This window comes from Poecilia latipinna, unplaced genomic scaffold (assembly GCF_001443285.1).
Source record: "Poecilia latipinna isolate Pla-1442-1.1 unplaced genomic scaffold, P_latipinna-1.0 Scaffold2773, whole genome shotgun sequence".
NCBI lineage: Eukaryota > Metazoa > Chordata > Actinopteri > Cyprinodontiformes > Poeciliidae > Poecilia > Poecilia latipinna.
In genome coordinates this window covers 6,541-19,445 of record NW_015115389.1, presented here as the reverse complement: position 1 = coordinate 19,445, position 12,905 = coordinate 6,541, and the positions used below count along the sequence as shown (strand labels likewise).

At 44.1% G+C, this 12,905-nt stretch overlaps 1 protein-coding gene across 1 annotated transcript in view; it reads right to left on the bottom strand.

Annotated features, from left to right (window-relative positions):
* Nucleotides 1-12,526, bottom strand: part of LOC106939108 (teashirt homolog 1-like) — a 34,256-nt gene extending 21,730 nt beyond the window's left edge. The window contains exon 1 of the mRNA XM_015021403.1: nucleotides 11,815-12,526. Coding sequence (XP_014876889.1) covers nucleotides 11,815-12,067 — 253 coding nt within the window. The 5' untranslated portion in view covers nucleotides 12,068-12,526. The remainder of the gene's footprint in view (nucleotides 1-11,814) is intronic.
* Nucleotides 12,527-12,905: the final 379 nt, after the last annotated feature.

The window sequence follows — 12,905 nt, the reverse complement described above, 5'->3', positions numbered from 1 at the left end:
AAAGATTCAAGGTGAATCTCAAGCCCAATCTTTGGCCAAGTTTAGTTTAAGGTGGAACCTTTGTTATAATCATGAGGGTGACAAGGCAAGACTTACTCATGGGAGAAACAGGGATTCAGACTATACATCCAGTCTTCCAGCTCACTGCACAGACTTATAGAACATGTTCCCCTTTTAAATCTGTGCACCAAGAGGAAACCCTCAGGCTAAAACAGGAAGCATCTACACAGACTTTAAAACAGTCCTGATGGGAATCAACAGTACTACACTTCAAATAATCACAGGAAAGTTATCCAAACCACCCGTCTGGCTTTACCTGGACAGTCTTGCAGACGTTGGAGTTATTTAACTAAACACTTGGAAAATAAAGTGTAGAAATAAAGAGGACGCCACCAAGCTTAAATTTAGCCTTTCCCAATTGTCACCCAACTCAAAGAGAACCTGTTTCCCAACATCAAGGAAAGAGAAAAAGTCACTGACGTGCAATCACATTCAAACGCGTTCGCCTGTCAGTTTATAACTCTCCTGCTCACACACACACGCAAAGACAAACTCGCCGCACGAGCAGACCAAACGGCGTCCAACACACATACACACACATGCAAAAAAAATAAATCGACACCCACACGTATACACACTTTTTAAGCCCTCGGCTGGCATCAGCTGTCACACAACCTGTCTCGGAGAACTAAGCAGAGACAGACGCTGTCAACTTAGAGTGCCTCAAATGCCCACATCCAGCCAGGCAGAGGAGAAATCAAGCCCGTCTCCCAGTATAATTTGCGTTAATCCTTCGCAGAAGATAGTGAAGTCTATGGCATATCTGCCTAATAGCATCAGTCACTGGCAGGTTCTAATCTCATATTTAGACCTATTTCCATCACGGACTGACGACAAAAGCACCAGCACAAAGTATGATTACCTTCTCTTTTTTTTCTTTTTTATGTTTCTGCATGACTTGACTCCTGATAATAGTGTTGGTGATGGGGAGGGGGAACTTTGAAAAGCCCAAACTTTAAGGCTCTTTTCTTAGTCCTGCAAGAAGAAAGTCATTTCAGGCGATTACAGGAGACAGGTGGACACAAGCTGTATCAAGGAAGTAAAAAAGTGGATGTAAAGTGAGTGAAATCCTTTCAGTTCCAAGCTTGCACCCTCTCACTCACGCACGCACGCACACACACACACACACACACACACACACACACACATCCATTGCCCCTTCACACACTCAAATGCAGACACTCCTTTTCAAAGCGTTTTACAACCAGTGGTGTTTGTCCTGCTCTGCTGGCTGCTTCACCACGTGCATTTGAATGCCGACTGGAGTGCATCCCTCTCTTTCAGACAGCGCCATAAAAGACGACACACACAATAAGGGGGCTCTTTTCAGACGAGTGGGGCTGCCTGGGGGCAGGGAAGCACCTCCGAAAAACCGCCACAGCGCCTCAACTCTCGAGTCACAATGAGGTGCTAAGCCTTGACGAACAATGACAGATTATTTATAAGGATGACAAACAAGAACTGAAACAAACTATACAAAGTGCCAGAATGAAAAGTACTTTAGCTGCAGCTTTCCCTGAAGAGAGAGAGAGAGAGAGAGAGAGAGAGAGAGAGAGAGAGAGAGAGAGAGAGAGCGGCGTGTTGACCGTACGGCTGGCTGTGCGTTTTGTCTGCAAATGCGGCCGCACAGAAGGAGGCAGACGCGTACAAAAAAAAAGAAAAAAAAAAGAGGAAGGACGGGGAGGTAGCGCAAGGATCCTAATGAAGCCGTAAATCCGAGACCGGTGAGTAGAGAGATCGCATCAGCGGAGACCAATGCAGACAGACACACTCACACACCGATGAGAATGTATATATAATTAACAGCAAGATGCAGAAACATTACCAACAATAAAGGCAAAACTATGTGTCACCTAAAAAAAAGGAGCGAGTCATTTTGTCGCTTTGTAGTTTTGGTCGCTTGGTAACTTAAGGAGACGGGTCCGTCATGGATGTTTTGTTCAGTCTGCCAGTCAGCTCTTACCCAGCGGCAAGATATTGTTGCAACCAAATTTAGCATAAATATGTTTTTATATATATATATATATATATATATATATATACTTCTTCATTTTCAGTCGGATTCAGAACTTTCACATCTATCTCTATGCAATTCTGTTAAGAAGAAACGAACAGGTCCAATTCAGAATCGACAGTTCTGACCTTAAGGGAAACTGGAAATCAGAACGGACTAGAAAAAGCCCGATCGGAAACTGGGTGGAGTCAAAAGCTTTCAGAAAATGCTACAAACTTCATTCAGATCATAGATGAGATTTGAGCATTTTTATGACTATTTATGCTCATTATTCCCAAAAATAAAACTATAAAGGCCCCAAAAGGAGGTACTAATTGTGGAAGGGCCCCTTGAAACTCACATGCATTCATATAGAATCCATCAGCCCCCCCTCCCCCCACTTCCCCTCCTCATCAATGGGCTAAGGGTCTCACTTCCCTGCTCATTGCTGCTCATCTGAATAATATCTACTGTGATGAATGGCACCATAACTCTGATACCCACAATCAATCTCTGCTTTAAAGAAGCATCCATCTCCTAAAATGCTGAATTGGTTGAAGATGCTGGTGGTGGGGGAGATGTTCAGGATCTCTCTTGGTTTGGGCGGGCGGTAGGGCAATTGATGGCCTAAAGGTGCTGACAGAGGAAAGGCCATCATATGAAGGCTTTTCAGCGATTGAGTTATATCTGTCAGCTCATATTTAGCTGCATACCTGAATATGGGTTATGAAGACAGATTAAAAATAAAATAAAAACAGGTTTTCCTCTTTTGCTTTCTACTTTTCCGCTTACCCACTCAGAACGAGACAAAAATCACATAGACGATCGGAAATAAAGCGAGGAGCGGAGAAAAGGATGAATATGTTGAGCCAAAACAAAGATTCTATCCACATTTATGCAGATGATTTTAGGTGACTGCTCATCCAACCCGAATTGAGTCATGAAATCAACTTGCGTCTGAATGCTGGTTACCGAGCGAAGACCTAAAACCTGTCACAGTGCGAGTGAAAACACCTTTCACAGCACGCAAAGAGGAACAGTGGGGGGAAGGGAGGAAGTGTTTAAAGAGTGAACTGTCCGCGACCTGTTTGAAGGGTCGCTCCTCTGTGACGCGGCCGCTGAATATTCCCCTTAATGATCGACCACGTCTTTTAACCCCCACAGACAAAGCAAAGGAGCGTCACACTGTCAGTAGGGCTCCTTCCCACCCCCCACCTCTTCTTCTTCGTCTTCTTCTGCTTTCTCACCTCTCATTCACTTTCCCCGTCTCCCCTTCTCTACCTCGGTCTGCGCCGTGTTAGATTTTGAATAATTAAAAGGAGAATTCCACCCAGAGAGAGCTCCTCTGCTTTTCTTGAGGCTGTCTGGTCTGCCAGGACGAGGCTGTCTGCACCGCAAAACGATATGCTTTCTGTTTAGAGATGAATAAACGTTTGTAATTGCCATCACGAGTCAGCATAAAAAGGAGGGACGAATTCCTGCAAGTTGCATCTCGATGGTTTGTATCGGAAGCCCCCCCACCCCGACTGTTCAAGCTGCATTGATTTTTCTTCTTCTTAACCTTTAGAAATGTCCCTGCATTCAATACTGAAAGTCGCTGCAAGATGTTTGTGGCAATAATCCTGATAAAAGCTGTACAACTTGTGATTTATTTAAAATCTAATTATAATAGCTTGAGTTAGCTGTACTATTGCATATTCATGATGTTGATTTCACATTTGATGCCAAAAGTGCAAAGATAAGTATACATTTCTGACTTATGTTTTAATGTAGAGATTGCTTCCTGCTGACTCTTCTGCTAAAGTTACTTATGTGTAGCAGTAGTGGGGTCCTCAACAGTGACCCCTTCTGTTCAGGCGAATTATTGCAGTATGTGTAACGCACAGGTGCAAACAGTCACTCCACTATTTTGGTGTAACAAGCGGCTTAAGCTTTCAAATGTGCAGCTCTTTTTTAGTCAAGTGAAAAGACTTTAATGTATTACTTAGTGAAAAAACATCAAACAAACTCTAACCAAAATAGTTCAGCAGCTGTCAAGAAACTGAAAAAAATAAATAAATAAGAAAGAAGCACAAGCTAAACCCCCCAAAAATGTTAACATGAGGCAGCTTCTAAATTCTGGAAATATTAAGGCAATGGATGAATGAAGGTCAAGCAAAAAGAAGAAGAAGCTGAAGCAAACATTGCAGTTTCAACATCTTCAACATTCAGGAGAAATGTACGTGGGAGAGGATGAATAAAAACACAAGAACATACGACTCCAACTGCGATTTGAAGAGTTTCTTTTCAGTGTAAAAATCATCCGATGTCAGGTTTCACAAGTCTACTTGAGTTTAGAAATGATGACAATTAAATGCAGTTCAAACCCAATAAAACCAGCACAATATCCCTTTAGTTGAATGCTAGCAGAAAGCTCTAAGCTAACAACAAACTTGTCCACTGTTAGCAGCTCGGGTTAGCCAGTCATGGTAGTCATACTGCTTATGTCATCTCTTGTCAATCATTCTGCCACCATTTCAATTTTTAACTCGGTTCTCAAAATGCTCCCATAGAAGCATTTTGAACGTTGGACAGACTTTGTGCTAGCTAGCCTGACTACGTCTTGATTACCCGACTCTGTCAGCATGGCACCAAATCAACAGAAGCCTCCTTTTTTCCTTCGAAAAAAAGAATCTCAAACTTACACAATGTGACAAGATTAAAGCGCACGCCTTTCTATCTCGTACTCACGATGGTTGTTTAAACTTGCGTCACGAGACAAAGACAAACGCTAACAGCAGCTTAACAAGGGAGTCTTTACTTTGACAACAAATACGGTGCTTTTTTCCTATTGTTCCACAAAATCTTATCACATCCCTATAGGTTAACAAAGTCAGCCTGTAGAGGTGTTGATTCTGCAAACTTACTGTCACCTTCTGAACTTTCTGTTCAAAGCAATTATCTAGTTATTTATTGCACTCTATGTGTTGCAAGTTCAGTGAAAAGAAAAAAGGTGTATGTTGTGACATTCATTATGCCATGTGAGCGTGGTTAAAAATTAATCAGAAAGCATCACAAGCCCGTCTAGACAGATGACAAAACAGTATGTATGCTTTGAGTAATGCTTAAAATCATTTAAAAAAAATAAAATAAAACAAATAACACCCATACCTGGTGACAACATTCACAAAGAAACTTCCCGTGAAGGAAGAAGCAACATTAGAGAGAACAGAAACGACAACGAGGCCTATTAACAAACAAAGGGGGAGCTCATGGCGGTGAAGGGCATACAGGTAGGTTAAGTCATTCATTCAGGATGTGGCCAGAATGGAGTCTGCCCCAGCTGAGGCCGGGTGTGGGGGTGGATGAAGGCCCGGGATAAAAGGTGAGCCGATGATGGATGAGAGGAAGTCAGGTTTGGAGTCTGTGCGCTGAGGTAAGACTTCGGCAAAAAAGAAGAAGAAGAAGAAGAAGAAGAAGAGGGGGGGGGGAGGGGAGAAAAAGCTGGTAGACAGACATGCCACGACTGGACTGACGCTGCTTTATATTGTAGGTGGCACATTGTATACAAAATGCATTCCTCTGCTCATCGACGTAATGGGCTGTTAAATCAGGGGCTGCGGTATCTAGCACACCATGAAAGCTGTAGCCTCTCAGAGGGGGAAAAAAAAAAAAAAACTCTTGTAACTTTGTTCTAAGTTGCAGTGTGTAACTCTTGGCTGATGGATGCAAACGGTGATTCTTTTAAACAGTCTGAAACCACAACTGAAACAGCCAGAGCGTTAAGATCAATGCTTCGGTATACAGCTATGTAAAAGTATCAACTATTTGTCATGTTAAAAACCACAAATTTCAATATATTTTTAGGGGGAAATTTATGTGCTAGACAAACACAAAGCAGCTCTTAATTTTGGAGTAGAAAGAAGTGAATCACAGTCTTTTCTTAGCGTAACTTGTGTTTGTATTCAGCTCCATTCACTGCAATTACTTTTAGAAGTCAACTAGTTAGTAAATAGAGTACATTTCTGTGGAATTTAATCTCTGTATGAGTCCAGCTGTTCTTTGAAAGTCTCAGGTTTAGCTGAGAAAAACACGGAATCGTGAAAACAAGGCCTGAAAACCTGGACACCAACCTCCACTGCCAAGGAGAGCATTAAGAAGAGAAGTAGTCAAGAGGCCCTTGGTAACTTTTGGAACAGATATAAAAATCTTGTTGCCAAAACAACAAGTAGTAGCAGCAACAAGAAAGCAAAATAAGGAGTTCCGTTTTCCACAAAGCATGTGGGAAGAAGACGTTCCGGTCAGAACTTTTTGGCCTACATGACTTATAACTGTGCAAATTACATGGTGGCCCAAGCTGGTCAGAGATGGAGTTAACAACAGGGAGGAAAATCCTGGATCACAGAAGACTTGAGCCTGAGGTGGAGGTTCACCTTTTAGCAGAAGAATAAACCTAAGCATTCAAACTAGAGCTGCGATACAACGGCTTAGAGAAAAGCACATACATGTGTTAGGATGTCAACGTCCAGACATAAAATAAAAACCTATAGCAAGACTTGAACATTGAACTTCACGGATGCCAACCAATCTGATTGATGTTGAGCTGTTTTGCAAGGAAAAAATGAATCTCTAGGTGTGCAGACCTGGTGGAGACAGGTGGTCCAAAACACCAGCTGAGGACAGATGATGCATGCCAGACTTAAAAAAAAAAACTATTTTTTTTACCCAATCGCTACCATTTGCCCGTGACATATGCAATGCTTCAGTTTGATGCTATGAAGCTTACCAAAAGCTGCCTGCGCTGTAAACAACCAATCGCCACTGAAGGGAAAGAAGAGCCCAGCTGAACGAGATGGCTGCTGGTGCTAATTTAACATTTGGAAATGTGGCCAACATGGACTGAACAGATTCATTCACTTCCTCTGCTGGAATTGTTAAAACTACAGGCAGATTACAATTCTAAAACAGCGCAGAAAATCAACATCATTCACAACCTCTTCTGTTCGCTGGTTGGCCCGGTAGAAATTTTACCAGAGGAATCCACTTCAACAGGAAAAAGCCCAGACTGAGCTGTGAAGCGAGATTAGAACTGGGAGGAATAGCGTAGGAAGGCGATGGCCAGGCTACAATTATGCACTAATGTGCTTTGATCTGTCATAAAACACCAGCAAAATGCACCGAAACACTTTTTTTTTTGTTACAAATCTAACAAACGTTTAGGAATTTTAAGGGGTATAATTACTTTTGCAACCCACTGAAATTGCTTTTATGTTTAACGGCTTCAGAAAGATATTTAGTGCATCAGGTCGAGGTGTTTATGAGCGCTCGCTTAACCGAACGAAGATCCTCTTCCCGTCTCGTTTTCTCTGCCTCAAAGTTGAGCAGAGTTTGGCTCTAAGGTGCAGCCCAGCTCTGAACTCAGTGGGGGTAACCCTGCATACACACAGAGACACAGCTGCTGTGAAGACAGCAAACATTACAGGGCCCTTCTCTTTTTGTTTTTTTCAGCACCAGGCGAAGTGAGTGGGTGGGTGGTGATGTCGAGGGGGGTGAATGAGGAGGAGAGTGAACAGTGGGGGCGGGCTGAAGGAGTGGAGATGAGGGGAGGGAAGGAGGAAGGGAGGGTTGAGTGTTGGAATGAACTCTCTCAGGCTTTGTGGTGCACGTTTCCCAAGGCCCCCGCCTGGCCCCTTTGATAAATGACACATGTCATTCTGTCAGCTTGTGACACTGCAGCTGGGAGGCCCGGTGATATATGGCTCTGCTGAAAAAGGAAATCAACTTTTTTCCCCTTCTCCCTCTCCCTCTCTCCTTCGGATTCTGTCCCCCTTCTTTCTTCTCCCCTCCCTCCATTCCCTCGGCCCGGGCTGAGTGCACGGCCTTTTTATATATAAGGATTTAGGTTTCCTCTGGTCCACTGAGCCCCCCTCTACACACACACACACACACACAGACACACACACACAAAACGACAGACGAGCTCGCACGTAGACAGGTTGCGGCTGGTTTGTTCCCTCTTGCATGCACGCACACACACAGTCGCCGTGACGCAGCCATTATGATCGCGTTCAAAGCCATAACCTGAGGAAAAGAGGGCAGCGCCACATAGGAGGTGGATCCAGGATTTATGGCAAAAAGCCGAGGAAGTAAACAAAGAGCACACTTTTTAATAGGCAAAAGGGAGGAGGGCGGAGGGAGTGTGGAGAGATTCCGGTTGGGCAGGATGGCTGGTGTCTCCCACTGGGTCATCTGTCATCCATGTGTCTGACTGGAATAGGGGAAGCACACACACACACAGAGCTCTGGAAATGTTGAGCGTACACGCCCACAGACACACACTCGCGCTCCCACAGGAACTGGGATGGACTGAGAAAAGTATGCCACACACACAGCTAAACGAGCAGATACGGGATATGTACGTGAGCGGATAAATATTCACACACTCGAGAGGAACTTTTCAGAGCAAAATGCCTCCACTATCAATCTTAGAGCGATGAAAGAGAGAGAGAGAGAGAGAGAGAGAGGGAGAGAGAAAAAGAAAGCAACACAAAGACACAGTGAGATTTTATTTCACAGGGGCAAATGAATCTAGCCAATGAGCTGCTCCCGTGAGGCCTGCCCTAACCCTCCCTTTCCTGGCAGATTAGCCTATCACGGCATCCTATTGACCTCTTCCACTCCGTGCACCGCCTACGCTACGGGTGAGCCAACATAAAGAAAATCTTTCTCTTTTTTTTTCTTCCTCCCTTCTTGCTTACACACTTTCTTACTCTCAATAATCACATCCTGATTCTTCTTCTTCCTCTTCTTCGCCTGCCCTCCCTTCATCTGTATCCCTTTCACTTTTCACCACTCCTCCCACCCTCTTGTTTCGCCCTCAACGGCTGACCTGTTATCAGCACACAGGAGCTTTAACGGTCAAAAGAAGAAAAGAAAAGGAAAAGAAAGAAGGAAAGAAAAGGAAACACGAAGGATGGATGGCATACACCAAACCAACTGACCTAACATTTTGGAGATTAAATATTTCCGTCATTTTCTGCTCAAGGTGGTCAGGTGGGAGAGAGAGAGAGAGAGAGAGAAAGGGAAAAATAAAATCATGACAGTCCCATTGGCATAAAATTACAGCAATGAGGAGCAGGATTCATGCCATTCAGCAGCTTGCATACACAGGGTAATGAGTAAGAGTTCACCATGTGTTGCTATGGGGACCAGGGCTACTTTTACTGAAGGCGTGCAAAAGAGACAGAGACACAGAAAAGACAGGGAGGAGAGCACTAGGAAGGATACAGAACAGAGAAGCAGGAGAAGTTTGTGATCTGACAGAGGAGGAGTTACCAGTAGCTAGTAACATGGGGGTGTAGATGACGAAATGTGACACTGAGAACAAAGTGTCTTTTAAAGAATCTGTAATCAGTGTACAATATTAGTCTTTTTTACTAGCCTGTGTCATTTTTTCAGAGGTCCCAAATGGCGAAAAGACGAAAAATGTATGCGAAAACGCTCCGTTTTTGTGTTTTCCCAAACTGAATAAAGCGTTCAGGAATTCAAAACTGTATTTAGACAGTCACTTTAGTGTGGAATTTGCAAATTCAAGTTAAATGTCTCAGATACTGAACTAAAGATGATCATATGTAATCCAGACTCATTGAAAACTGGGAAACAATCCTTTAGCTTGACAATAACTGGCAGCTAAGATGTAGATGCTAACTTTAGCATTGTCAGCGCATAACGATTAGCCACTCTATCCTCACCGTCCTTACAACTCGGTTATGACTTGTTTCTTAATTTTGCCAGCAATTCTTTTTTCTTCAGAATTCCCAAGGTTGCTCTGTTGCGTTGCCGCTCACGACGAGCAATGCAACGGGGCAACTCAAGAACTTCTTCTTGTCTTAAAACACTTACGCCGCAAGAACTGACCAAGAAATTTGGTGCTTGGTTGTGCTTGTTCTCGACACATCAGCTGGACAGAGCGCTTTTCTCCCTTAGCATCAGAGAACTGTTCTGTGATTGGTCAGAAAATTTCAAATGGGTTTGGTCACACACACACACACAAAAGGAGTAATGTTTTTATTCTCACTTTACCTTGGAAAGGTTTTCCCAGGAGTTCTGTCCTCGAGTTTGTTGTGAAGTATAAAACGTCCTGCCACCAAAGATTTTTCTCAGTTTTTCCAGAGTATATACAGCCATTTACTTCAAAATAAAGAGTTCCAGATTTAAAGGATCCTTCATATCCTGCCATAGCATAACCTTACTTCACCATTCAAATCAAATTAAAAGTTTGTATTTCATTTGTTTTGAACTACAGATTACCAAATGTGATCCAAACTTACTGAAAACGATCAAACAGCCAATCATGTAAGAATCAGAAGAACTGGTCTAAAAACGATGATCATTTATTGCCTTTAGCAACATAGAGGAGCAACTCAAGAACTACTTCCTTTCTCACTTCAAAATAAGAGTAGTTAAATACAAAACATAACACGTGTCATAATAAAAGCCTAAACTTTCATGCAGATAACGACTTCACAAGACGGGTACTACTCAGACAAGAGACATTGGGGTACCACATGACACCTACGTTAGAACGCGTTTAAGGAAGAGCCACACTGTGGTACTTTCTGTGAAAATGAAGGAGAAAAACTACACTGATTTGTGGCATGAAAACTGTTGAGCTACCAGCATGCGGCATCAGAAACCTCCCAGCTGTGAAACACAGGCGTTATTTCTTAACTTTTTTTTTTTTTTTTAGGATTCTCTGAACAGGAATTTCACCGGAATTCTGCGGCAGGGCAGAGAAACAACAAAAGAGAGCAAACAAGGACCCGCGTAGACCAGACTGTGGCCACCTGGGGGTCACGACCTGCCCACGACCTCGTCAGACGAGTGCGCCGGCTGGAGGGTGCATGCAGGAGAGGCAGGGAGGGACAGGGGACCGCTGGCGGTGGGGGTCTCTCTCTGCTGCAGGGTGGACACATTTATAAATGCCAGAGGGCCTTCACTGTGCTGTCACCAGCACTGGTGTAACAACTTTGTGTATGTGCGTGTTTGAGAGTGTCTGTGTATATGGCCTGGGATGAGTGTTGGGGGCGGCGGGGTCTGGGTGGGATGAACCGGCTCTGGTCGGAGCCCCCTCTCCCTCCCTCGTTAACAAGCTGCCTCTGTAACCCACAGGATATTGCTGTACACATGTAAACAACAAACAGAGAGCGAACCCGCAGCGCCGCCGCCGGAGGAGCATTCCTACCTCTGATGTCCTTCAAGCGCAAATAGTGAAGTCACTGTGGCCATTTTGTTTTTGTTTAGTCTTTCCCCCACCGCCTCCCCCCCCCCCCCCATTTTTTTTTTTTGGTGTAAAAAAAGTTGGACTTGAGTGGCTTGATTTTGCTACGTTTAATCACAGCTGGAGAAGAGGAGGAAGGAGGAAATGAAGGAAGCGATATAACAGAAGGGGCAGTGTGTGGCAGGCTGGATCCGCTGTTTGTACGGGCCGATTTCTTTTTCTTTTTTTTTTTTTTTGGCAGGGAGTAGCCAAGGTCAGCTGATAAACACTACATTCACGAGCCAGGATTGCAGGATGGTGGACATTCTGGAAGCCACCACACACGCACACACACACACCCACACACGCACACACACACAAATACCCCAAGCCCCATTCAGCCAGTCAGAACCCGGCATTCGCCTCAATTAATCACTGGAATTGTTACACCATGGTAATACAGAAAACAATCTCCATGATCACACGCACAAACAAAATTTCAAATTGCTATCATCCATCTCACCTGCCCCTGTTAAAAGCAGAGGAGTGGGTGGTGGTGGTGGTGGAGAGGGAGAGAGGGTGGATGATGGCTGAACCATTCGTTGGCCTCCCTCTCCTCCACCCGCTCTGTTTCTGTTCTCCAGACCCAGCCGGCGAGTTGATGGTGAAAAATTAACGGCAGGCGACCAAACAAGTAAAGGCACCGGGGCGAAGGGAAGTGGGGTGAGGTGGGGTGAGTGGAGGAGGTGGCGGAGGGGGGGATCAATGTGCGGCATCCGTGGCGGGAGCAGCTATGTAAAACACTCGCCTTAAGTCGGCCGCATCCGGTTAATATTTAATCCCTCCATCCATCTCCACAAAGAGCGTTTCCCTTTTTGCTTTAGCTGCCGTTTACTTTGATTACACAAAACGGTTCGGAGGGGGGTTGGCTGGGGTGGGGCGGGGGCAGATAAAAGAACACGGTGAGGTGATTTGCATGGGGATGGGGGAAAAAAAAATATTCTCAGGTTTGATAATCGCTCGGAGCAGCATAATGCTGGAGTGAGACTGAATGGAGGCAGGCCTGAGGAAGGAATGAAATAAAAAGAGGAGAAAAAGAGGTGGGGAGGGGAGAGAAGGTGAGAGAAAAGGCCGAGAGAGATGATAGTTTTGTCATGATGAAAACGACCATAGCTACAGGAAAAAATAGAGAGAGAGAGAAATCTCTCAGAGGGTTTTCCTTATTTAAAACAAGTGATATGCAAATAAAGCAGGAGAAGCAGGAAAAATAAAACAAACACACACACACACACGCACACACACACACACACACACACACACACACACACACACACAAAACAGTGATATTATCTTTCCCAGTTATTTTTTTTGGCAAATGATTTCTAGGGAGGAAAAAAAATCCAAAAGTCTAACTCCCAAGTGAACATGCAAATCTATCTGTGTGTTCCTGGCGAGCTTTTTTTTTTTTTTTTTAAACTCACTCACTCTCGTGTTGCTTTTTAAGCGTTGCTGTTTTTGCTTCCTCCTTCAGCCGATTGAAGCCTTCCCCGTGTTTACTCTGCGGCAGCACTGAAAACTGCATTCATTACAGAGTCTGAGCAATAACTACAGAGT